Below are 27,011 nucleotides of genomic sequence, written 5' to 3'. Positions count from 1 at the left end.
TAATTTGTATAACTCTTATTTTTTTGTGATGGAGTGGTTGGAGCACATACTTGTTGGTCACAAAAAACATTCATGAAGTTTGGTTAATTTATGAATTTATTATGGGTCTACTGAAAATGTGACCAAATCTGCTGGGTCAAAAGTATACATACAGCAATGTTAATATTGGGTTACATGTCCCTTGGCAAGTTTCACTGCAATAAGGCGCTTTTGGTAGCCATCCACAAGCTTTTGGCAAGCTCCTGCTTGAATTTTTGACCACTCCTCTTGACAAAATTGGTGCAGTTCCGCTAAATTTGTTGATTTTCTGACATGGACTTGTTTCTTCAGCATTGTCCACATGTTCTCAATGGGGTTTAAGTCAGGACTTTGAGTAGGCCATTCTAAAGCCTTAATTCTAGTCTGATTTAGCCATTCCTTTACCACTTTTGATGGGTGTTTGGGGTCATTCTAGACCCAACCTCCATGCTGATGATTTTAGATTGTCCTGATGAATTTGGAGGTAATCCTCCTTTTTCTTGTCCCATCTACTCTCTGTAAAGCACCAGTTCCATTGGCAGCAAAACAGGACCAGAGCATAATACTACCACCACCATGCTTGACGGTAGTTATGGTGTCCCTGGGATTAAAGGCCTCACCTTTTCTCCTCCAAACATATTGCTGGGTATTTTGGCCAAACAGCTCATTTTTTGTTTCATCTGACCACAGAACTTTACTCCAGAAGGTCTTATTTTTGTCCATGTGATCAGCAGCAAACTTTAGACGAGCCTTAAGGTGTCGCTTCTGGAGCAAGGGCTTCCTTCTTGCACGGTAGCCTCTCAGTCCATGGCGATGCAAAATATGCTTGACTGTGGACACTGACAACTGTGTTCCAGCAGTGTCCAATACATTGCAGACCTGCTTTTTGGTGGTTCTCAGTTGACTCTTGATCATTCTGACCAAATTTCTCTCACCAGCAAGTGATGGATTGCGTTTCCTTCCTGATTGTGGCAGTGACAAAACTGTGCCATGCACTTTATCCTTACACACAATTGTCTGCACAGTTGCTTTTTGGACCTTAAGCTGCTTTGAAATGGCTCCAAGTGACTTTCCTGACTTGTTCAAGTCAATGATTCGTTTTTTTCAGATCCGTCCTGAGTTCCTTTACTTTCCCATTGTCGCGTTTGTAACCGAATCTAATGACTGCATCACATGAGCCCTATTTAAATGGGCTCAGAGAAGTCAACAGGTGTCGTCAATCATAATCACTCACATGAAGTTAAGAGGCCATGCCATGAAGCTAATTGGATTTGATTGTAACCGTTCTACATCACCGATATTGATCATGTATGTTGCTGTATGTATACTTTTGACCCAGCAGATTTGGTCACTTTTCCAGTAAACCCATAACAAATTCATAGAAGAACCAAACTTCATGAATGTTTTTTAGTAGAGCTCCAATCACTCTATCACAAAAACATAAGAGTTGTAGAAATTATTGGAATCTCAAGACACCCATGACATTATGTCCTTCACAGGTGTATGTAAACTTTTGAGCACGACTGTAGATGATAATTCTCCCCCCAATGCGGTTGGATAAAATAAACCAACATATTTTCCTACAATTTAAATCAATAAGAACGTGACTTAGATGCAGGATGTATCATGTGCTTTGAGAAAAACAAAAAATGTATCCAGGCAAACGATCAAAGCACCTGCTTCTTCGTTTTCTAGTTCAACACATATAGTTAATAGATTCCAGGCCGCCTCAAAGATGAAAAATTGCTTGCCCCCATAACTTCTCCCATAAAGAAAACATAAAGGTAACACGGCGTTCCCAAGTGTTCCAGTTGTGCAGCCTCATTTGTAAGATTGTTATTGTTATCTTTCTCACTATACTTTTCCTATTATTATTCCACCTGAATCTAAATGTGTTTTTCTTATGTGCATAAACGTGTGACCTTCTGCCACGTTGTGTTTGTCATACAATATTCATGTAAGGCGGGTATGGATGTTTTAACCTGTATGTATCCTCTCGAGACTTTAACACGGGTAAATGGATACATTTGTATGTTATTAGTGTGGTAAAATACATTTTATGAATACGGGATTTTTTTTTCTAGGCTTACTGACTACATCTACACACATTTAGGTTTCTGCGGTCCATCCTACAGACCAAATGAAGTCTGCTTCACCATGACAAGTGTTGCAGTCTCATGCACATCCTTATAGTGTCTTAACTCAATTGATTGAAATCAAACAGCACTCCAGAAAGGCTTAGCAGCCTCATTGGAGATGTTTATCACTCCTTTAAAATCCAATTAGTCTGTCTGAGGACTGCTAGAATCTCAGACCGATTGTCCGGCTTCATGGAGCATTTCTGCAGATGGACCGAGCTTTTAGTCCGGAAAAGCTTCAGTAGACAGGGAGACTTTATTCCTGTTCCCGTATAACATTTAAGGAACCGTGAAACGTTTTAGCGCTTTCCCTTTCGACCCTTTCATTTATTGGCATGACATTTTTGTAATCCTTTCCCTCCCACTAGATGTTTGCTGGAGTTGGCATTATGTCGGTGGCTGGCTAAATAATTTTTTGCCCCACTGTATATTATGCTAAATAAGTGTTTATAATGCCCACAGGAGGGTGGACACAAGTTTCTCTTCTTCTTCTTCTTCTTCTTTTTTGTATCATACTTCTTACTCCCTAAATCCCATTCTGGTTCTTTCTTCCACCCGTTTGTCTTTTTGTCTCTCTCTTTTCGTCTTCTAAATGTCTCTCGCATTTCTCTCGTATCTCTGTTTGGACCACCACCACCAACAGCGGCGGAGGGTAAAGTTGTCTTTTTTCCTGTCCGGATTTCCTCTTTCTACTTTTCTCTGCACACTTGACACTCCTTCCTTTCTCCATCCATCGTTCCATCTACCCATACTCGTTTGTGCTTTTTGTTTCATTGTTCACCATGGAAGAGCACGGACACTTAGACACAATAAAATAAGCAGTGGTACCATCCCCTCAACTTAAGAGTAAAACTAGTTGATGATGACAGGGGGGTACATCAGTGTTTCCCAATGATTGCAATATATTTGGTGTGGGAGTTAATTTGTATAATTGGCCATGGCGTATTTGTGTGTAAAAACACGAAGAGTAAACAGTATATGTTTAAAACGACAAATAAGACAAATTCTATTGCTTCTCATTTATGTATTTTTTTTCCACAAACAAAACAGAACTGACAGTTTTAGATGGGGGACGGTCTGAGATGATTAATACATGCTTTATCTTTTAGATCCAGAAAACCTCATAACTAGATGTGTCGCTATTTAACGGGGTGTAAATAGAGCGACAAAGTGCCTGATTTACTAAGATCCAAATACCACACGCTAAACAATGTGTGCGAGCTATAAAATAGCGTGTACTATTAGTAGTACCCACATCTGCGGTCCTCTCCAAGGTTTCTCATTGTCCATTGAGGTTTTTTTGCTTTGATGTGGGATCTGAACCGAGGGTGTTGTTGTGGCTTGTGCAGCCCTTTGAGACACTTGTGATTTAGGGCTATATAAATAAACATTGATTAATTGATTGATAGTAGTAGTCATGTTATTTCAGACCCAGGTGGATCAGTATCACAGAAGAAAAAAAACACGATAAAACCCTGATAAAAATAAAATCAAGCAGGAATAAAATAAATTAAAACAAATCAAAAACTGGGCGTGTTGCGTGTGATATACCAAGACTGCGTGTGAATTTGTAAGTTGGCGCAGCCTGCTTTGTTAAAATGAGGATTTTGCGTGTACTAAGCACTCTTATTTACTGCACATTCGCGTTATCATGCTCCTACAGTTTGTATCTGATCTTTCTTTATTGCCAGGCGGGGCGCGAACCCACGCCGCCCGATTAAGATAAATGTGCTAGTTGTCAGGGAGTTAGGTTTACTAACGTACACCTGACACAGCCACTCTTGCTTGCCCAGTTACATAAGCATTGCTTAAATTAGGGCCGTACGGTAAACCGGTATTAGTATAGTACCGCGATAGTAATAAATCATATGTTGAAGAGGTTCATATAAATCAACCATTTATAAAAAGTAATACATCATATTCGGTACTATACCGCCTCTAAAAAGTACCGGTCCAGCGCACCCCAGTTGTCGTCACGTCGTGTCATTGCTGGTTTTTGAGCAGAGGAGCATGTTTGGCAGCGCACAATCACGGAGTACTTATAAACAGACACAGTTTTTAGACAGAAAAGGATGAACGGACGCATTTTGACGTAAAAACTAAAGATAAAGGTGAAGTTATAACAATGAAACGCCAACCGGAAGACTACAGGAGCGTATCTAGTCGATACTACTATGATTACGTTGGTATTTTTTGGCATCACAACATCTTCTTTCGTTTTTTTTTTAAATATTACGTTCACACAGGAAATATGTCCTGAACACATGAGGACTTTGAATATGACCAATGTATGATCCTGTAACGACTTGGTATCGGATTGATACCCAAAAGTGTGGTATCATCCAAAACTAAAGAAGAATAAGTGTAGATAGAATATGTTAAAAGAGAAAGTAAGCATTTATTAACAGTAAATGAACAAGTAGATTAATATTTCATTTTCTACCACTTGTCCTTAATAATGTTGACAAAATAATTGAATGGAAAATGACACAATATGTTACTGCATATGTCCGCAAACTAATTAGGAGTCTTTGTTTGTTTACTTACTAATAAAAGACAAGTTGTCTTGTATATTCACTATTTTATTTAAGGACAAACTTGCAATAAGAAACATATGTTTAATGTACTGTAAGATTTGTTGTTAAAATAAAGCCAATACTGCAATTTTTTGTGGTCCCCTTTGTTTAGAAAAGAATCAAAGTACTGAAAAGTATCAAAATACTTTTCGTACCAATATCAAAATATTTGTATCCAGACAACACTAGCTTGAATGGATTTGTTTTGACACAATGAAATTCACAAGTCTTAGTAAAACTCCACGTTCAACAATTTTCACACAGCCCAATAAAATATTGTGATGGTAAATTCAGCATTGTTAGTAATAAGCCCGACTTCATTCACAACTTAAACACTTTTGCTTAACTTACTTGGAGTGAGCGTGTCCATAGGCCGGATAGAAGAATACGAATGAGAAGTTGAAACGTGTGTTACTTCAAGCCTGTAACAAAACACTAATGCACAAGCGAATAAAATAAGGCTCCAAGTTGGCAACGCGGGTCCCTCTTGCTCTGTCTTCCTATTCTCTGGCAGACCAGGTGCCTTATAATGTGCTAATGAGCCGGGGTGTAGGTACCGCCAAATCTAATTGTAGCAGATATGGTGAAACACTGTACTTTTTAAGAACAACAGCACAAGATTATTTAGTCTAGTAGTTGAGGGGAAATCCAAATTATTTCAATTAAATCAAACAATTGTACATTTTCAAAATAAGAGCAATTGGTGGTTGAATAATTTTAAGTGCAACTACATAACACCAAAAATGAAAGAAATACTGTAAAATCTGTATGTTACCTCACTTTTAAATACAAAAGCTTACAGTTGCACTCAAATGTATTCAGCCGTCATTGTCAATTATATTTATTTGATTATTTATTTGTATTTCGTTTACAAATTTGCATTACTTTGTAATAAACAACCAAACAAAACAGACAGCTCAACACATGTAATATTACAAATGGTCACTATTTCAAGTGTAAGTTTGAAAGTTTGTACATTTTGAAAATATTTAGGATCGTGGTATATACTGTATAAGAACACATAGTATAGTATATTTAAACTTCACACTGACACACTTGAGAGTGTACTGTCTTTGACCCTTGACCATTCTGAGATTCATACAGGGGATTAAAGTTTAAAGCCAAAATAAATATGGGTTGGTTCTTAAGTGCCCCCATTGATAGGCTTCAACTAAGTTGTACAGTTAGAGAAAACATTCATTTGAAAAGTGTTTTATCCTCATGCATATTTCAAGAAAGCCTGTGTCAAAGTACTTGAAGAAAGAGTTTTGGCTTTGCATTTCGTGAAGAGATGCTTGCTAAAATCTTCATCTTTGGCAATTAAAACTGGAAGATTCCATGCTGACTGAACAATGCATTGAAAACAACGGTAACACTTTAGTATGGGGAACATATTGTAAGTAACAAAGACTTAATTTTGAATTGTTTGGACACTAGGGGAACATTTTCTAAGTACCGTATTTTTCGGATTATAAATCGCTGTTTTTTTCATAGTTTGGCCGGGGGAGCGACTTATGTGTGAACTTATTAACACATTACCGTAAAATATTTAATAATGTTATTTATCTCATTCGCGGAAGAGACGAAGAAAATGTCAGCAATCGTCACACACACGTCAACCAATAAGAATTCGGCAGGGGAGGGTCATGGCAGAAGTGCATGGTGGGTCATGGAATGCTAACTGCTATATGCTACTGCCGTAGCTATTAAAATGGATCGTTTCAACGTTGGCGGTAACTTATAAGAACTGAGAAGTGCTGAACAAAAATGACACCGAAAAGGAAATCGTGTACTGCAGATTACAGGCTGGACGTAGTGAAAAATGCAGCAGAAAACGACAAGAGGAAGCGGCGCATACCTTTGGAGTTGGCAGAGTTGTTTGGAAGCGACTTCGAGGAAGAATATTTCATGGGATTTATCGATTAGGAGTGACAGATTGTTTGGTAATCGTATAGCATGTTCTATATGTTATAGTTATTTGAATGACTCTTACCATAATATGTTATGTTAACATACCAGGCACCTTCTCTGTTGGATATTTATGCATCATATAACGTACACTTATTCAGCCTGTTGTTCACTATTCTTTATTTATTTAAAATTTCCTTTAAAATGTCTGTTCTTGGTGTTGGGTTTTATCAAATAAATTTACCCCAAAAACGCGACTTATACTCCAGTGCGACGTATATCTGTTTTTTCCTTCTTTATTATGCATTTTCGGCAGGTGCGACTTATACTCCGAAAAATACGGTAACAAAGACTCAATTTAGAGTTATTTTGTTAGGGTTCGGATTAGGGTTTTTGGGTAGAGGGTTAAGGTTACAGGGTTTGGATTAGGGTTAGGGTTAGTGTTTTAAGGTTAGAGGGTTGGGATTAGGGTTAGGGTTAGTAAAGGTGAATAATAAGGCCATGCAGAATAAGGCATTATAAGTACTTAATAATAACTAATTAATAGCCAATATGTTACTAATTTGCATGTTAATAGGCAAATAATTAATGGTGAAAAGGTTCCCCATACTAAAGTGTTACCAAAACAACTTATCCCGATGGTTGTTTGCTGTTTATAGACTGTTTTGTAGTAAATGGAGAGAGTTTGTCTAGAGGTTTGTGCCACACATCAGACACCTTATTTTGACTTTGTTCCATTATTTTAAAATAATTTGGCCTTCATATGGATTACCAGTGGGGCGGGGTGCGCTCCCAAAATGAAATATTGATGTTGCTTTAAAGGCCTACTGAAATGATATTTTCTTATTTAAACGGGGATAGCAGGTCCATTCTATGTGTCATACTTGATTATTTCGCGATATTGCCATATTTTTGCTGAAAGGATTTAGTAGAGAACATCGACGATAAAGTTCGCAACTTTAGGTCGCTAATAAAAAAGTCTTGCCTTTACCAGAAGTAGCAGACGATGTGCGCGTGACGTCACGGGTTGTAGAGCTCCTCACATCCTCACATTGTTCATAATCATAGCCAGCAGCAGCTAGAGCTATTCGGACCGAGCAAGCGACAATTTCCCCATTAATTTGAGCAAGGATGAAAGATTCGTGGATGAGGTAATTTAGAGTGAAGGACTAGAAAAAAAAAAAAGGCGATTGCAGTGAGAGTGATTCAGTTATTATTAGACACATTTCCTAGGATAATTCTGGAAAATCCCTTATCTGCGTATTGTATTGCTAGTGTTTTAGTGAGTTAAATATTACTTTAAAGTTGGAGGGGGGTGGCCAGGGGTGTTTTGACGCCAGAGTCTCTGAGAGAAGTCACGGCAGCTTCAGGAGGTCGCTGGCTCCGCTGATCTCCGGTAAGAGGCGACTTATTTCCACAAATTTCTCACCGAAAACTGCCGGTTGACATGTAGTCGGATCCATGTTCGCTTGACCGCTCTGATCCATAGTAAAGCTTCACCTCCGGGAATTTTAAACAAGGAAACACCGGCTGTGTTTGTGTGGCTAAAGGCTAAAAGCTTCCCTCTTCCATCTTTCTACTTTGACTTCTCCATTATTAATTAAATAATTGCAAAAGATTCAGCAACACAGATGTCTAAAATACTGTGTAATTGCACAATGAAAAGACACGACTTTTAGCCGTAAGTGGCGCTGGGCTAATATGTCCACTCCAACCAATACTGTCACAAAAACGGCCCATCATACGCGTCATCATTCCGCGACGTTTTCAACAGGAAACTCTGCGGTAAATTTAAAATTGTAATTTAGTAAACTAAACCGGCCGTATTGGCATGTGTTGTAATGTTAAGATTTCATCATTGATATGTAAACTATCAGACTGCGTGGTCGGTAGTAGTGGGTTTCAGTAGGCCTTTAACTATATTTTGTGTCACACTGAGACGACGACTAAACTCTCTCTGTAAACGTCTTTGTGTAGATTAGGCATCCATTAAGGTGCGGTTTAGTATGAAGTCATGTGATGCATTGCATTATGCCAAGTGTTAATGCAGCATGATTATACTGTATTCACCCTTACTTTAGTTATACGACTGAAGTCATCTTTGTACAGCATTTGAAACACATTGCAGTATTAAAGATGTTTAGGTATACCGTGGCATGTACTGCAGTTGTACAATAGCACCCTAACTCTAGCACAGGGGTCACCAACCTTTTTGAAATCAAGAGCTACTTCTTGGGTACTGATTAATGCGAAGGACTACCAGTTTGATACACACTTAAATAAATTGCCAGAAATAGCCAATTTGCTCCATTTACCTTTGATAAATAAATCTCTCTCTCTCTCTCTCTCTCTCTCTCTCTCTCTCTCTCTCTCTCTCTCTCTCTCTCTCTCTCTCTCTCTCTATATATATATATATATATATATATATATATATATATATAAAATGGGTATTTCTGTCCGTCATTCCGTCGTACATTTTTTTTTCCTTTTACGGAAGGTTTTTTGTGGGGAATAAATGATGAAAAAAACACTTAATTGAATGGTTTAAAAGAGGAGAAAACAGGGAAAAAAATTAAATAAAATTTTGAAACATAGTTTATCTTCAATTTCGACTCTTTAAAATTCAAAATTCAACCGGAAAAAAAAGAAGAAGAAACTAGCTAATTTGAACCTTTTTGAAAAAAAAAAAAAAAAAGAATTTATGGAACATCATTAGTAATTTTTCCTGATTAAAATTAATTTTAGAATTTTGATTACATGTTTTAAATAGGTTAAAATCCATTCTGCATTTTGTTAAAATATATAACAAATTGGACCAAGCTATATTTCTAACAAAGACAAATCATTATTTCTTCTAGATTTTCCAGAACAAACATTTTAAAAGAAAGTCAAAAGACTTTGAAATAAGATTTAAATTTGATTTGAAAGATTTTCTAGATTTGCCAGAATAATATTTTTGAATTTTAATCATAAGTTTGAAGAAATATTTCACAAATATTCTTCGTTGAAAAAACAGAAGCTAAATTGAAGAATTAAATTAAAATGTATTTATTATTCTTTACAATAAAAAGTAAATTTACTTGAACATTGATTTAAATTGTCAGGAAAGAAGAGGAAATAATTTAAAAGGTAAAAAGGTATATGTTTTTAAAAAAGGTTGTATTTTTTCTCTAAAATTGTCTTTCTGAAAGTTATAAGAAGCAAAGTAAAAAAAAATAAATGAATTTATTCAAACAAGTGATGACCAAGTCTTTAAAATATTTTCTTGGATTTTCAAATTTTTTTTGAGTTTTGTCTCTCTTAGAATTAAAAATGTCGAGCAAAGCGAGACCAGCTTGCTAGTAAAAAAAAGTACAATTTTAAAAATAGAGGCAGCTCACCGGTAAGTGCTGCTATTTGAGCTATTTTTAGAACAGGCCAGCGGCCGACTCATCTGGTCCTTACGGGCTACCTGGTGCCCGCGGGAACTGCGTTGGTGACCCCCTGCTCTAGCATGTAGCAAACACAACACGTAGAAATAAAAGGCTTATGTGTAAACAAACCACTGGCAACGCCGCATGTGTTGCTATTGGTTTAACCGGTTACTCATTCTGAGTTAACTGGGACACAAATAACATCAGATTGTGGCTGCCTGCTTCTATTTTAAGATGGTGAGGACTAAAGTCTGCATGCATTTTGCTGACTGTGTGATTCTGCTGTTTGCACGTTTGTGTAGGGGGAGCAGCAAGGGAAAAGACATCAGCACCATCAAGTCCTTGAGGGTGCTCAGAGTGCTGCGGCCACTTAAGACGATAAAGCGTCTCCCCAAACTCAAGGTGTGTTGTCTGTCGTGGTATCAGTAGCAGTTGTGCTCCAGGTTCTTTGGCCCTGTTTACACTAAGCCGGATAAGGTTATCCAGGGTAAATCACACCTAACATTATCCGTGTCCACACACAACAATGACCCCCGTTCAAGACCCGCCGCCCCCCTCTGTCCCTTGTCGCAACATGACCTTGTACGCATGCGCGGAAAATGCACACGTCATAGTCACCTCCAGTGCTGCTTTGTGTGCAAGTTCTTAAATGTATCTTATCTGAACAATATCCAGTGTTGTGGTATTTGTGATGTGGGGCGGTATGGCTTTGTTGGTAGAGTGGCCGTGCCAGCAACTTGAAGGTTCCAGGTTCGATTCCCGCTTCCGCCATTCTAGTCACTGCCGTACCCACCTGCTCCAAGTGCCACCCACACTGGTTTAAATGCAACTTAGATATTGGGTTTCACTTTGCAAGGCGCTTTGAGTCACTAGAGAAAAGCGCTATATGAATATAATTCACTTCACTTTACTATTTCAATTAACTGGAATCCAGTGTGCTGTGGGGCCCTATAGCAGTGAATCACACCTGAGCCATCATAATTAATCAAATCTTTGAGACTTAAACAATGTGATAAAGAACATTAAACAATCAATCTAGGGATTTACATATCTGGTCAGGTCACTCCTCACTCTTTTGCCTTCACTTTCATTCGTTTTTGGTGACTTTATATACTCTGGACCTAGACGTTGAGTCTGCGACATACATGGCGGACAATAACTAATACAGTCTGCTTTGCCAGTCCAAATGCATTCTCCGTTTTTCTCAATGGCCAGGTAATACAAAGCACACGCTATATCTTTTATCACATCCACGGGAGCTCGCATTCTCGTTGACTCTCCATCGACAAATGGACAACATTTTTCGCTAAGTGGCATCACAGCTGACCCGGTCGGACATTGTAAAGTTCTCTTGCTGTCTGAGAAGTGTTGTATCTCAAATAGCTGCCATTACTTTCCCTTAAGGCAGGGGTGTCCAAACTTTTTCCCCTGAGGGCCTCGCACTGAAAAATCAGAGCAAGCGGGGGCCATTTTCATAATTTTTATTTTAAAAACCAATACAATATAGGTATAAAAAATATACATTTAGGCCTCCATTCAGTTATGATCCCGGGGACCCCAAAGGGTTTTGGTCAAAAAAAATATTTAAAATTTGTCATTATTCAGTATTATAATTTTTAATATTATGCAAGTTTTAAATCTCTAGATCATGAGTGTCAAACTCTGGCCCGCGGTCAAATTCGGCCCGCCGTGTAATTTTATTTGGCCCTTGAGGCAATATCAAATTAAACATTAGAGCTGGCCTGCCGGTATTATACAGCGGCGATGCCGCTCTAACACCGCTAATCCTCATACTTGCCAACCCTACCGAAAATCTCTCGGGGGAACCATTCTCCCAAATTTCTACCGATTTCCACCCAGACAACAACATTGTTTTAATGGCACTTCCTTTAGCCTTCTCTACAACCTTGCATCTCGTCCGCTTTTCCTACATACAAACATTGTACCGTCCTAATCACACAATATAAGCAGATTTTACACACACATAAGTTAATACAAGGCATGCTTGATCAGGTCACACTCAGGGTGGCTGAATAAACAACTTTAACGCTTTTACAAATATGTGCCACACAGTGAACCCACACCAAACAAGAATGACAAACTTCGGGAGAACATCCGCACCGTAACACAACATAAACACAACAGAAGAAATACTCAGAACCCCTTGCAGCACTAACACATTTGGGATGCTACAATATATAATTTGATATGCCATTGATATTTTTTTATTATTATTATTGTTTATTTGAAACTCTATTTTGCATGTCACTATAAAATTATATAAGCCTTGCTTGTTCAATATTCAATGCAAAACTTGTTTGGGTCCCTATTAAAAGGTTAATTTGTTCAACCTTGGCCCGCGGCTTAGTTCAGTTTAAAATGTTGGCCCACTCTGTATTTGAGTTTGACACCCCTGCTCTAGATCAACATTGGAAAAAAAATTGGAAAAAACACAAAATATGCAATATTTTCACCCAATGACTTTTTTAGGTGAAATATTTGAGATTATATAATAATTGGAGCCTCAGTTTTGGATTTTGATTCATTATTATTTTTGAGCATGACACTTTTTACTTTTACTTTTACTTTATACTTTTTTTTTACTGTTTACTTTTAGCACAATAATCTCGAGATCAACTTCAGATATATCTGTCAATTTTAAGTTTTATTGTTGTTTATGTTTTGTTTGTTTGTGTTAGGCACTTCTTTAAAAAAACAGCTCATTTTTTAAATGGCAAAACACAAAATATGCAACATTTTCCCCCAAAAATATCTCAAAGTGGAATATTTAATGTGACGTAATCGAAGCCTTGAATAGGTCAATAATTCAAAATGACATTGATTTTGATTCATTATTATTTTTTAAAGAAAGAAACAGCCTGCATGGCAGCTTTGTGTTATAAGAGTAAGCATTGCAACAATTTCTTGTTACATTTCACCTTTTTGCTCTTTTATACCACTTTTTATGTTTTGAATTTTTTTCAATTGTATTCTTAAAATGTGCCGTGGAGCCGATAAAAAATGACCCCCGGGCCGCACTTTGGACACCCCTGCCTTAAGGTATTCATGTGTGATTTCCACAAGCGTCTGTACATCCAGAGGAAGGAGAAACACGGGCATGTCTGGATGACTCGCCTCCATACATCCAGAGGTTAGCTCCGAGCTACGAAACTACATTATTAAGAAGCTGGCTGTGGCGTGTTCTTTCTGACGTCACTTCCTGTGTGGACCAGGTCTTTCTGGCCTCACTTCCTCTCTGAACTCAGTTTGCAAACGATCAATGAGTCCATACATACAGTGCCGGGGATTCAATATTACACGGCGCACTTACCAGTGTAAAAATTTGTCCAGGGAGGAGAACCATAATATGGACTTACATTACTGCCAAAAGTCCACACATGCACAAAACATGTTTTACTCATGCCCAACGAATCACACACGAACACAGTGTGGTTTGCAAATACAAAATATAATTCACAAACAAAGGCATGTTGTTTTGCAAATAACAAAAGAAACCAATTTAACTCCATACCTCAAACGCTGGTTTAGTGTGGCTGAAACGGAGCTTAGGCTAAATAATTTGTTTAACGACTTAGTGTAGACATGACCTTATTCAACATGTTTACTAGGGAATTTATCAAGCAATGGTGCATTTGTGTCACAAGTATGCAAGCATGCTTTGTTAAAAACATCATATTATTCTACAAAACATAATATCTCATTAACTCTGTCATGTTTCCCTTGTGTCTAACTTGTATACAATATTGTCTCCTTTTTAGGCTGTTTTCGACTGCGTGGTGAACTCTTTGAAGAATGTCCTCAATATTTTGATCGTCTACCTTCTCTTCATGTTCATCTTTGCTGTGGTGGCCGTCCAGCTTTTTAAGGGACGTTTCTTTTACTGCACCGACGAATCCAAAGAGTTTGAGCGCGATTGCAGGTCAGAAAACGCCCGCTTTCAAATGTGTTTTGGTCCATGCAACTAACTTACAGTGGAACCTCGATTAACAAAGTTATGAACAGGGTTTGTAAAAAAAAAAATTTAAAAAAAGGGTTGCATCAGGGTTGTACAGTATACCGGTATAAGTATGTACTACGATACTAAGGAATCTGTCAGAGTTAGTTTGTGACGAACCCCAAGATGCACAGAAGGAGGCAGGCATGGAGTGAGAAAACATGATTTAATTTAAAACACAAAGACAAAAAACAAACAAAGAGTACAAACAAAAAGCGCGCATGTGGGCGGGTAACAAACAAAAAGGCCTAGCGTGGAAGCTAGCAGGAATCGAGCAAGAAACAGAAGTCGTACTTATGATATGAAAACCAACTCGGAAGCAGGGAACAAAAGACAATAAGTTACAAACCACTATCAAATATAGCTTACCGGAGCGCTGCATTGACACGATATGATACGATTCGACAGGTAGTAACGACAAAAGCGACTGACTGGAGGACAAACAGACTCAAATAGATGTGGGCTGATTGACGCCAGGTGTGGCCAGGTGCCAATCAGCTGCAGTTGAGGGGAAAAAGGCACACGGGGAAAAAAACAGGAAATACTAAACACACACAGAGGAAAAACTAAAACACAAACAAACTGTCAGTGGCAAGCCTGACAGAATCAAAGTCGGTACTATGCCGCCTCTGAAAAGTAACTGGTGTCTAGCTAAACATGCTTCACTACACACCGTAGCTCACCGGCGTCAAAATATAAACAAACGCCATGGGTGGATCTACACCTAACATCCACTGTACTGATACCAATTACAGGAGCGTATTTAGTGGATACTACTATGATTACGTCAATATTTTTTGGCATCACATCTTCTTTCGTTTGAAAAAAAACTTGTGAAGCTTCAAAAATGTTCCGTTTACTGAGTGTTGTTAAAAGGAAAGGCCATTTAACACAGCGATAAAAAGGCCCCTGTGCCAACTTTTTATTTGCAAAACTAAAAATTCGTATCTCAGTTTGAACTTTAAATATCTTGTCTTTGCAGTTTATTGAATTGAATATAAGTTGAAAAGGATTTTCTAATCATTGTATTCTGTTTTTATATATGATTTTTCGAAGTCTAAGTCGCTCCAGAGTATAAGTCGCACCGGCCGAAATAGCGTAATAAAGAAGGAAAAAAACATGTAAGTCGCACTAGAGTACAAGTCGCATTTTTGGGGCAAATTTATTTGATAAAATCTAACACCAGGTATAGATATTTTAAAGGCAATTCAAAATAAATAAAGAATAGTGAACAACAGGCTGAATAGGTGTATGTTATATGACGCATAAATAACCAACTGAGAAGGTGCCTGGTATGTTAACGTAACATATTATGGTAAGAGTCATTAAAATAACTCTAACATATAGAACATGCTATACGTTTACCAAACAATCTGTCACTCTTAATCGCTAAATCCGATGAAATGTTCTTCCTCGGTGTCGCTTCTAGAAAATACGCCGTAATGTCTTAATAATTTCACAGATAAGTCGCTCCTGAGTATAAGTCGCACCCACGGCCAAACTATGAAAAAAACTGCGACTTATAATCCGAAAAATACTGCACACAATCTGCCAACTTCACTGGTTTTGGATTTTGTATTATTAGCATATGCTCGCACTGTTAAAAACAATACATATCTTAATAAAGCCACTTGTTTTGTTTATATATCTAGTTTTATAATAATGTAATTAATTTAAATGAAAATACCTCGAGTTGAGTGTTTTTCTCAGCATTTTTTTTAGCAAATATTAAAAACGATTAGCAAATTACAGACCATAATTAATTGATCATAATTTTTTGTAAAACTGGTAAGTGTATGAAGTGCACAATAGCAACACAGTTTGTCGGAAACAGACGTGGAAAAGCACAGCTCATGAGCATTAACGCTATAGATATACAAAGCGGTGAGCTCCCAGTACTAAAAGCCCTTTTTTAAACTGTCATTTCTGCATTGTAGAGGCGAATATTTGGTGTATGTGCGCGATAACGAAGTAAAGGCACAGAAGCGGGAGTGGAAGAAGTACGATTTCCACTACGACAATGTGGCTTGGGCCCTTCTCACCCTCTTCACTGTTTCCACTGGAGAGGGGTGGCCGCAGTGAGTACCCGCACGCTCCCAAGCTCCACTCATATTTAACGTCTAACCTCCGTCCTATCGTGTTCTTCTCAGGGTGCTGAAACATTCAGTGGATGCGACCTACGAGAATCAGGGCCCCAGCCCCGGATACCGGATGGAAATGTCCATCTTTTACGTCGTGTACTTCGTGGTCTTCCCCTTCTTCTTTGTCAACATCTTTGTGGCTCTCATCATCATCACCTTCCAGGAGCAAGGAGACAAGATGATGGAGGATTATAGTTTAGAAAAGAACGAGGTGAGAAGCCAATGAGGATGGGGGGGAAAGGTTGTGGCAAGATAACCACAGAATGTCGTTTTTATTTATTTTTTGTGTCTCTGCAGAGAGCTTGTATCGATTTTGCCATCAACGCCAAGCCTCTGACTCGCCACATGCCCAAGAACAAGCTCAGCTTTCAGTACCGCATGTGGGAGTTTGTGGTGTCACCGCCATTTGAGTACACTATCATGGCAATGATTGCGCTCAACACAATTGTGCTGATGATGAAGGTAACATGGATGATATGCATTGCTAATACAGTCGTGGTAAAGAAAATAATGTCATGGCTGTCTTGGGTTTCAAATAATTTCTACAACTCTTATTTTTTCGTAATAGTGATTGGAGCACATACTTGTTGGTCACAAAAAACATTCATGAAGTTTCGTTCTTTTATGAATTTATTATGGGTCTACTGAAAATGTAACCAAATCTGCTGGGTCAAAAGTATACATACAGCAATGTTATTATTTGTTACATGTCCCTTGGCAAGTTTCACTGCAATAAGGCGCTTTTGGTAGCCATCCACAAGCTTTTGGTTGAATTTTTGACAAAATTGGCCACAATATCCAGCAATATGTTTGGAGGAGAAAAGGTGACGCCTTTAATCCCAGGAACACCTCACCTACCGTCAAGCATGGTGGTGGTAGTATTATGCTCTGTGCCTATTTTGCTGCCAATGAAACTGGTGCTTCACAGAAAGTAAATAGGACAATGATAGGACAAATTCTTCAGGACAACCTAAAATTATCAGCCCGGCGGTTGGGTCTTGGGACAATGACCCCAAACACACATCAAAAGTGCTAAAGGAATGGCTAAATCAGGCTAGAATTAAGGTTTTAGAATGGTCTCCCCAAAGTCCTGACTTAAACGTGTGGACAATGCTGAAGAAACAAGTCCATGTTAGAAAACTAACAGATTTAGCTGAACTGCACCAATTTTGTCAAGAGCAGTGGTCAAAAATTCAACCAGAAGCTTGTGGATGGCTACCAAAAGCGCCTAATTGCAGTGAAACTTGCTAAGGGTCATGTAAACTTTTGATCATGACTGTATTTCTTGAAATAATCCTTGTGCGTGTGCATGCGTGTGCGCGTGCGTGTGCGTGCGAGTGCGCGTGTGTGTGTGTGTGTGTGTGCGTGCGTGCGTGCGTGTGTGTGTATGTGCGTGCGTGTGTGCAGTCCCTCCAGGATTTTGCAGCCTTTTTTTGTGATTATCCCGGCGTAAAATGACCGAATTCGTGGCAGCTTTTTATAAAAAGTCACTGCAAAAGTTGGGATGTTTTGAGGCTTATTTTGTTTTAAATAAGATTAAATCAACTTGTGATTTTATGAATTTGTTAACAATGTTTTAAAGGGGACCTACGGTATGATGCAAAACCAACTTTTCTTACCTATTGGTACCTGCTTTTGTAAATTTCGGTTCTGAATAAGTCCCGAAAATGTTTAATCAAACCATCGAGGCCTTGCAGAGATGTTTAGAAAACAATCTTGCCTTCCTTCATACTACCTCCAATCAAGCCGTTTGGAATTTGCATACCTTGTGGTGTTTAACAACATTTGACGTCAGTGGATATCTCCATACACGGTCTACCATTGTACTCTGACAAGATAATCAGCAAGTTATTTTTTTCTCTATCCTCCTGTTGTAGGGCAGACTGGCTCGTACATGCACATGCATGCTTCGCTGTTGCCATTTCTATTACAAAGTAGCGTATTGTTCTAAATATATATGTCAGTAGACTCGCTATGGAAGCGCTAAAAATTGCAAAATGACTGAGGAGGAGAAGACGCAGTCAAAGTGGAGCCAAATAATTAAGACCACCCACAAAAACTGCGTATCCTAAAGAGAGGGTCAAAAAAGCAGCTTCAAAACAGTCTGTGAAACACAATTATGGACAATTTGGACCAAAGGACCACTATTACGTGTAACGGAGACCACAAGGAAGTGTTTTAAAAATAGAAAAAAGATCATGAGATGACACCTTTAAGCATTTTTTGTATACCTCAAAAAGTTCATGACACCAGCAAAATTGGGAAATATATATTGTAATGGTGTTTTACACATTTTATACACGCAGAATTAAAAGTAGTGAATTATATTTATATAGCGCTTTTTCTCTAGTGACTCAAAGTGCTTTACATATTGAAACCCGATAGCTAAGTTATATTTATACCAGTGTGGGTGCCACTAGGAGCAGGTGGGTTAAGTGTCTTGCCCAAGGACACAATGTCAGTGACTAGGTTTGTGAAGCTGGGATCGAACCTGCAACCCTCAAGTTGCTGGCACGGCCACTCTACCAACCGAGCTATGCCGCCCCAAGTAGACACTAAAAGCAAATAATCAGAGCTCATTTTCAAATGACTGTACTGTTATAATTAATTATGACTAAGGCTGCCAAAAATAACAAGTTAATTCATGTGATTACTGAATGTGTTATATTTCCCACACTAAAATGAATGCATGTGTGTTTCTAGTATGACGGAGCTTCGGACACCTACGAAGGCGTGTTAGCCAACCTGAACATAGTGTTTACCTCGCTTTTCTCCATGGAGTGTGTACTCAAGATCATCGCCTTTGGAGCACTGGTGAGTGAATGTTGCGTCACCTGCTCATCAGCAGCACTGAGATACCACAGCATTGCTGTATCACCCTGTGTCTTTAGTACACAATCATACATTCGCACGACTCTGCAAAGAAGGACAGAAAGGCGGTGAGGGAGGAGACTAATAGTTAAGGGATAAAATGTTAAGGAGACATGGTGGAGATAATTAGAGGAATTAGGGTGAATGACAGAAAGGCGTATACAGAGAAGCGTGGATTACAGAAGCGGGCGGTGATTAAGTGAGACAGGGTTTAAATCTATGAGAATGGAGTCGAAAACAGAGAAACTACACTTGCTCACTCAAATCGTGTGTGTCAAGGTGGTTTGTTTTGATAGCCTTCTCCCCAGTTAGGTGTCTCTCCGGTGGCCTAATGCACAGTTTGGCTGCAGGCAGCATGTAGAAGCACACGTGGCTTCTTAGCCCACTTTCTTTCTTATACCAAATTCCTAATTGCATGCAAGAAGGAAGGATTAATGTCCCGTAATGATGTGTGGTCGGGTGGATAGGTTAATTAGAAAGTGTATAGTAAGGAACTTTTTAAAAAAACTTTTGAAAGTACAATTTTTCTTGCTTAATGATTGTGTCTGTTAAAGTGCAGTTTCCATATAAGAAATAGATCAGTGTTTCCCATACATTCATTTAGTTGTGGCGGCCAGTAAATTTTTTTAAATGTTTTTATAGTCTAGATTTGTGGGGTTTATCCCTTATACAGTGCTCAATACGGAATATATGTTAGTTTAGGAAAAAACAAAGGCTATTTCATCCCTACAAGCCTGTTTCACAGGTTTCCCAGCTCTTCAGGGGATTTTATATATATATAATACCAAAATGTTATTTTAGTATAGTATGGCACTACTAAGGAATTAAAACGGCACTACACTCTCTTTGAAAAGTACCGGTTCCCCAGTTTTTTATTTTTACCGGCAAAGGAGCATGTTCAGCAGCGCACAATCATGCAGTACTTACAAGCGGACACAGTGTGTGGACAGAAAAGGAGATTTTGTATATATATAAATTGCAAAAATGTTGTATATATATATATATATATATATATATATATATATATATATATATATATATATATATAATCCCCTGAAGAGCAGGGAAACCTGCGAAACAGGCTTGTGGGGATGAAATAGTCTCCGTGTTTTTTTCTTGTATTTTGTATTTTATGTATTCTGTGATACAGGAGGGTAACACATTATCTTTCAGGTGATGAATGTGAATAATGTTCCACAAAACATTGAATATGTTATTTGTTTTGAAATTAAAGTTTAAGATTAGTGTGACAGACACACATTCAAACTGTGTGCTGAGTACAGAGTTGAGCAGACTGGACCAGTAACACAAAGTTAGCGGTCAATGTTTGTTTACACAGAGTTTGCAGACTGTATATCTGTAAGTAGAAATGCATTTGGGGTTTTGTATTCCTCGTCCTGCAGGGATGATACTGTGTCACCATGGAGACGAGGATTAGTGATTTAGAAGTAGCTAAAACACTGCCAATTGCGGATTAGCCGCTAACTAGCTAGCCTTGTTTTAAAGCACCTCTTCCTGACGGTGTTTCAGTGTTATAACTTCACCTTTATCGTTAGTTCTTAAGCCTAATTGTGTCCGTTCTCTCTTTTCTGTCTACACACTGTGTCTGCTTGTAAGTAAGTACTCTGTTATTGTGCGCTGCCGAACATGCTCCTCTGCTTATAAACCCAGCAATGTCACGACGACGCGTTGTCATGCCAGTAAAAATAAATTTATCGCGAACCATTACTTTTCAAACAGAGCATAGTACCGTTTTAATTCATTAGTACCGCGATACTATACTAGTACCGGTATACCGTGCCACCCTACTAACACAGATTTATCTTTAAATACACAGTATGTAGTAGGGCTGCGAATCTTTGGGTGTCCCACGATTCGATTCAATATCGAATCTTGGGGTCGCGATTCGATTATATATCGATTTTTTTCGATTCAACGCGATTCTCGATTCGAAAACGATATTTTTCTGATTCAAAACGACTCTGTATTCATTCAATACACAGGATTTCAGCAGGATCTACCCAAGTCTGCTGACATGCTAGCAGAGTAGTAGATTTTTTTTAAAAAGCTTTTATAATTGTAAAGGACAATTTTTTATCAACTGATTGCAATAATGTAAATGTGTTTTAACTATTAAACGAACCAAAAATATGACTTATTTTATCTTTGTGAAAATATTGGACACAGTGTGTTGTCAAGCTTATGAGATGCGATGCAAGTGTAAGCCACTGTGACACTATTGTTCTTTTTTTTAAATTTTTATAAATGTCTAATGATAATGTCAATGAGGGATTTTTTAATCACTGCTATGCTGAAATTATAACTAATATTGATACTGTTGTTGATAATATTTATTTTTGTTTCACTACTTTTGGTTTGTTCTGTGTCGTGTTTGTGTCTCCTCAATTGCTCTGTTTATTGCAGTTCTGAGTGTTGCTGGGTCAGTTTGGTTTTGGAATTGGATTGCATTGTTATGGTATTGCTGTGTATTGGTTTGTTGGATTGATAAAAAAATAAAAATAAAAACTTTTTTTTTTTAATTAAAAAAAAAAATCTATTTTTTTAAAAATGAGAATCGATTCTGAATCGCACAACGTGAGAATTGAGTTTCGTATTTGAATTGATTTTTTCCCACTCCCCTAGTATGTATGATGTCTTTTTAGCCTTTTTAAAAATAAAAAAGAAACATTTTAAGATATACATATTGACACCGCCCGGGCCACGCCCCCACCACCACAAATAGATTGCCATTCTGTAGGAAACTGTTGCTCCGGCATGTCTTCTTGGGTCTATTATCCCATGTCTTTCTCACTCTCTCTTATTGGATGTTTGTCTTTCCCGTCAATCCTGCTTACAGAATTATTTTAAAGATGCCTGGAACATCTTCGACTGTGTGACAGTTCTGGGCAGCATCACAGACATTCTGGTCACCGAACTTGGGGTGAGTAAACTGACCCTGACGCGAACAAATGATGCATTACAACAACAATTAGGAACACCGGCCGAGCTCCTCAATGTGTCCGTGGGTTCTCACATCTGTCACAATGACTGAGAGCGCACAGCAGACAAGACATGGAGTCTGGGGAAAGCCATCGGGTTAGAGGGCGCCGTTCAGCCCTGCGTTGTTCAGCCATGCACGAACATGTCTTGAAAGTCTTATATAATTGTCCCAGTTGGTGGGCCCCAGAGAGACCACACTCTTGGAAGTGTGGCGCTGACTCGCTGACAGCGAGGCTGGAAGAATGCTGATGCTGCGGTGAGCTTCCAGCTTCTCCAGGCAACCTAATAGCCAATCAAATTATCAGGTAGCGGCCTGCAGGGTTAGCGGCATTTATTTCTGTTAGTGACAACTATAGACACTTGAAACAACCTCTCAAAGTCAAATTGACATTATTTACTTCTTTTTTTTTTTTTTTAAATCTGTTCAATATAAGTTTGAAATTCACAATATCACGTAGTATCGTATAATATCAGGTACTTATGTAACCTGAATGCATCTCAGTCTTTACCGGACTAAGATATCCTAAGATAAAGACTTATCAATATTGTCAGGCTATACTAACAAGTCAAGTGTGAAAATGTTTTTTGATTTTATTTACTGCTAATTGGGTTTTCAATAATGATTGTAATCATTAGCATTATTGTTAATAAATATCAGGGATTTTTTTTTTTTTGCATATCATGTTTGGAGTTGATGTATAGGAGCCATTTAGTTTGTTTTTTGAAAAAATATACAGTTGTGATCAAAAGTTTACATACACTTGTAATGAACATAATGTCATGGCTGTCTTGAGTTTCCAATCATTTGTACAACTCTTATTTTTTTGTGATGGAGTAATTAGAGTACATACTTGTTGGTCAGAAAAAATAGTCATGAAGTTTGGTTCTTTTATGAATTTATTATGGATCTACTGAAAATGTGACCAAATCTGCTGGGTCAAAAGTATACATACAGCAATGTTAATATTTGGTTACATGTCCCTTGGCAAGTTTCAGTGCAATAAGGCGCTTTTGGTAGCCAGCCACAATCTTCTGGTTGAATTTTTGACAAAATTGGTGCAGTTCAGCTAAATTTGTTAATTTTCTGACATGGACTTGTTTCTTCAGCATTGTCCACATGTTAACGTCAGGACTTTGGGAAAGGCCATTCTAAAACCTTAATTCTAGCCTTTTTTAGCCATTCCATGTTTTCAAAATAAATTGTCATTATTTTCCATTTAAAAAATTGTGTATATTTCCTAAACCCCAGATGAAAAAATACATAAATGAATGGGAAATTGTGCACCTTTGCAGCACTCGTTATTACAGGCTCACATCTATGTTCAAAACACATGATAAAACACCATGCAGGTACATTTTTATGCAAAGAGTATTTTTTCTACACAAAACGCAGCATTGTTTAAAAAGGGAATCTTACTTACAATTTACGACTGAGTACAACAAATATTGTGACATTGTGTATTAATTACTGTACTGACGATTGATTTATTTCTTGTTTTTATCTTTTTTTTTACATGCTTTCATTAAATCTCCCGCAATCTTAACGGCGATCTGCTGTAATCTACTACCCCATAATGCCCCACTTCCTGTGACCCCCATCCAATCAAAATGCACTATGAATCCTCTGTGTCTACCCATGATAACTGACTCTGGTTGTTTCTTCGAACCAACCAAAAATCCAAAAACTTGCTGCTATAAACCATGTGTCTGCAACATCCACATGTAGATGGTTTGTAATTTTTTTGGAGATCTTTGCTTTACTGCATCTGCTTCAATTGCATGTGCATGTTTTCCTTTAACTCAACTTTGAGTGTATCCATTTTACTATTTCCTCTGCCACTCACTGTCTCAAATACTATTCTTGATAACCTCATTTATACTTTATATCAGGGGTATCAAACGTAAGGCCCGCAGGACGGATCAGGCCTGCAAACAGGTTTTATCCGGCCTGCGAGATGTGCTATGTGCTGTTTTAAACTAGAGGCAACACGTCTGTGTATGGACACAAAATACTTACGTTGCTTATTTGTGATAGTAATGATGCACAATGTGGATTGTCAATGTTGTTGTTGCAAATCTAACCTGTGACAGTTATACACAAAAAAATGCTCTTGATAATATATACATTTCGAGTTGTCCTTATGACTGGGGACATGTTTTTTGGGCGCACATAAATATGCTGAAATAATATGTATCTACTTCTAACGTCTGGTGTGAAAAATGAAATGAGTCCAAATTCACAAGTTTTGTTGTAGATGATGCTACATTTGTACATAATAGATCAGTGGTTCTCAAATGGGGGTACGCGTACCCCTGGGGGTACTTGAAGTTGCCAAGGGGTACGTGAGATTTTTGAAAAATAGCAACAATTAAAAAATCCTTTATAGATATTTTTATTGAATAATACTTCAACAAAATATGAATGTAAGTTCATAAACTATGAAAAGAAATGCAACAATGCAATATTCAGTGTTGACAGCTACTGTAGATTTTTTGTGGACATGTTCCATAAATATTGATGTTAAAATGTTTCTTTTTTTGTGAAGAAATGTTTAGAATTAAGTTCATGGATCCATATGGATCTCTATTACAATCCCCAAAGAGGGCACTTTTAGTTGATGATTACTTCTATGTGTAGAAATCTTTATTTATAATTGAATCACTTGTTTATTTTTCAACAAGTTTTTAGTTATTTTTACATCTTTTTTTCCAAATAGTTCAAGAAAGACCAATACAAATGAGCAATATTTTGCACTGTTATACATTTTAATAAATCAGAAACTGATGACATAGTGCTGTATTTTACTTCTTTATCTCTTTTTTTCAACCAAATATGATTTGCTCTGATTAGGGGGTACTTGAATTAAAAAAAATTTCACAGGGGGTACATCACTGAAAAAAGGTTGAAAACCACTGTAATAGATCACATGTTGTAAGAACATCAGTTGAGGAAAATGAGTAAATTACATTAATATCATCCTGTAATTTGAGTTTCATAATATTGTTAATTTTATATTCTGATAGATTAAAAATTAACACCAACGGCAACATTTTAAAACTCTGCCAGACTCTTTTCCACCTATTTGACTGATTTACTTTATCACATCATTTATTCAGAAAGCATAGATAATGACAAATGAAGATAGAATAATATTAACTGCAACATATAAGTGTAAAAAAAAAAACTTATGATTTGTACATTTTCAGAATGTGCTTGGTCTATTTTTAAACAAAGGAAAACATTTGAAGTTTTCTTTATTTTTAAGTTACCATGCCATGATTTTGCCAGTCCTGCCCATTTGAGGATATATTTTCCTCCATGTGGTCCCCAAGATGAAATGAGTTTGACACCCCTGCTTTATATCATTTACTAAGAAGTTAAACAATTGGTAAATAATTTCACTGTAACAAGCGGATAAGATTGTCTTATCTATCCCTTACCTAGTGACTGCACATATATATATATATATATATATATATATATGTATGTATAATAAACACGCACATGACAGTGCCTGGGAGGACTTTCTCTGGAAGCATCAAGTCACACAGTTTGCCTATGGCAGACAGCACAAGTGACGCATGCAATTTCTTGCATGTATTTTGAGGAACCTTGTATTGTCTCACCTACAGTATGTGGACAAAAGCTGCACGTCCATGTTCTTTTTTCAAGGGGAACCACACTTTTTTGGAATTTTGACAATCATTCACAATCATAAATGAGAGACATGACGATGGATGATATGTATTTTTTTGCATTCCAAATTTTAAATAAATGCAATCAAAATAGTACTTACATTGGAGCCTATAGGAGCCACACAATTCCGCCTACAAAGCTGATATAAGTATATATATATATATATATATATATATATATATATACATATATATATATATATATATATATATATATATATATATAGAAGTATCTGTAATGTAATAACGGGCATATTTATAATACCATTTGATATTTATGTATCATTTTCAGGATACATTCATTTAAAAAACTAAGTTTTTCCCTTCATCTCTTATTATTACTCACTACAGACTTTATGATAGCCAACAAACATAATAAAACATCACTTACTGTGGAACGTCTGCTGTCATTAGGGATGTTCATATATCCCCATTTAGGTAAAGAATATCTCATAATGTTTACGAAGAAATGGGGTGGGCGAGGGTGTGCGGGGATAATTAAGCGTCTTTACGTGTTGCCTTTGCCAGTTTCTGGCCCTAAATGACCGTCAAAGTGTACCAACGTGTCGGAATACGTACTCACACTTCTTCTGTCCAGGTGAGAATAATGGGTTGTACTTGTATAGCGCTTTTCTACCTACAAGGTACTCAAAGCGCTTTGACACTATTTCCACATTCGCCCATTCACACACACATTCACACACTGATTTGTGCTAAACATGACCCATCAGGAGCAAGGGTGAAGTGTATTGCTCAAGGACACAATGGATGTGACTATGATGGAAGAAGTTGGGGATCGAACCAGGAACACTCAACTGCGCCGTCCCCAGAGAGGCATGATTAATGATCTAGAATAAACTTACATGGAGCAGGGAAGCGAGGAAGCAGCAGACCACTCAATGACGTAAACATAGTGACACATGGTAGTAATCACGGAGAAGCAATAAATAGTTTGTCTGCGTTAGTGTTTATAATAACAATATCACAAATACTTTGTTAATATTCAAGTCACGGAATGTAAATAGAGTATTGTTGGCGGTTTTTGAATGGTTATTTATTGGATTTTATGGGTGAAATAGTAGAGCTCAGCTTTAATTTATTTAATATTTAGAATGCATTAAAACAAAAAAAATCCATCTGTCGTCATGTCTTTCATAATGATTGTGAACTATAGCCAAAATTCCCCCCAAAAAAGTTCCCCTTAAAGGATCCACACTTATATTCCTTATGTTCTT

General features: G+C 37.5%; 1 protein-coding gene across 8 annotated transcripts in view; it reads left to right on the top strand.

Moving 5' to 3' along the window:
- cacna1aa (calcium channel, voltage-dependent, P/Q type, alpha 1A subunit, a) overlaps nt 1–27,011 on the top strand; it is a 262,583-nt gene that overhangs the window by 159,945 nt on the left and 75,627 nt on the right. For all 8 annotated transcript variants that reach the window (XM_061885469.1, XM_061885467.1, XM_061885465.1 and 5 more), the window contains 7 exons: nt 10,356–10,455; nt 13,833–13,993; nt 16,006–16,146; nt 16,219–16,420; nt 16,507–16,671; nt 18,913–19,023; nt 21,938–22,021. In XM_061885469.1, coding sequence (XP_061741453.1) covers nt 10,356–10,455; nt 13,833–13,993; nt 16,006–16,146; nt 16,219–16,420; nt 16,507–16,671; nt 18,913–19,023; nt 21,938–22,021 — 964 coding nt within the window. The remainder of the gene's footprint in view (nt 1–10,355; nt 10,456–13,832; nt 13,994–16,005; nt 16,147–16,218; nt 16,421–16,506; nt 16,672–18,912; nt 19,024–21,937; nt 22,022–27,011) is intronic.

This window comes from Nerophis ophidion, linkage group LG23 (assembly GCF_033978795.1).
Source record: "Nerophis ophidion isolate RoL-2023_Sa linkage group LG23, RoL_Noph_v1.0, whole genome shotgun sequence".
In the NCBI taxonomy this organism is placed as follows: Eukaryota; Metazoa; Chordata; class Actinopteri; order Syngnathiformes; family Syngnathidae; genus Nerophis; species Nerophis ophidion.
Note: the sequence above shows the minus strand (reverse complement) of the source record. Positions and strands in the feature narration are given on the sequence as shown.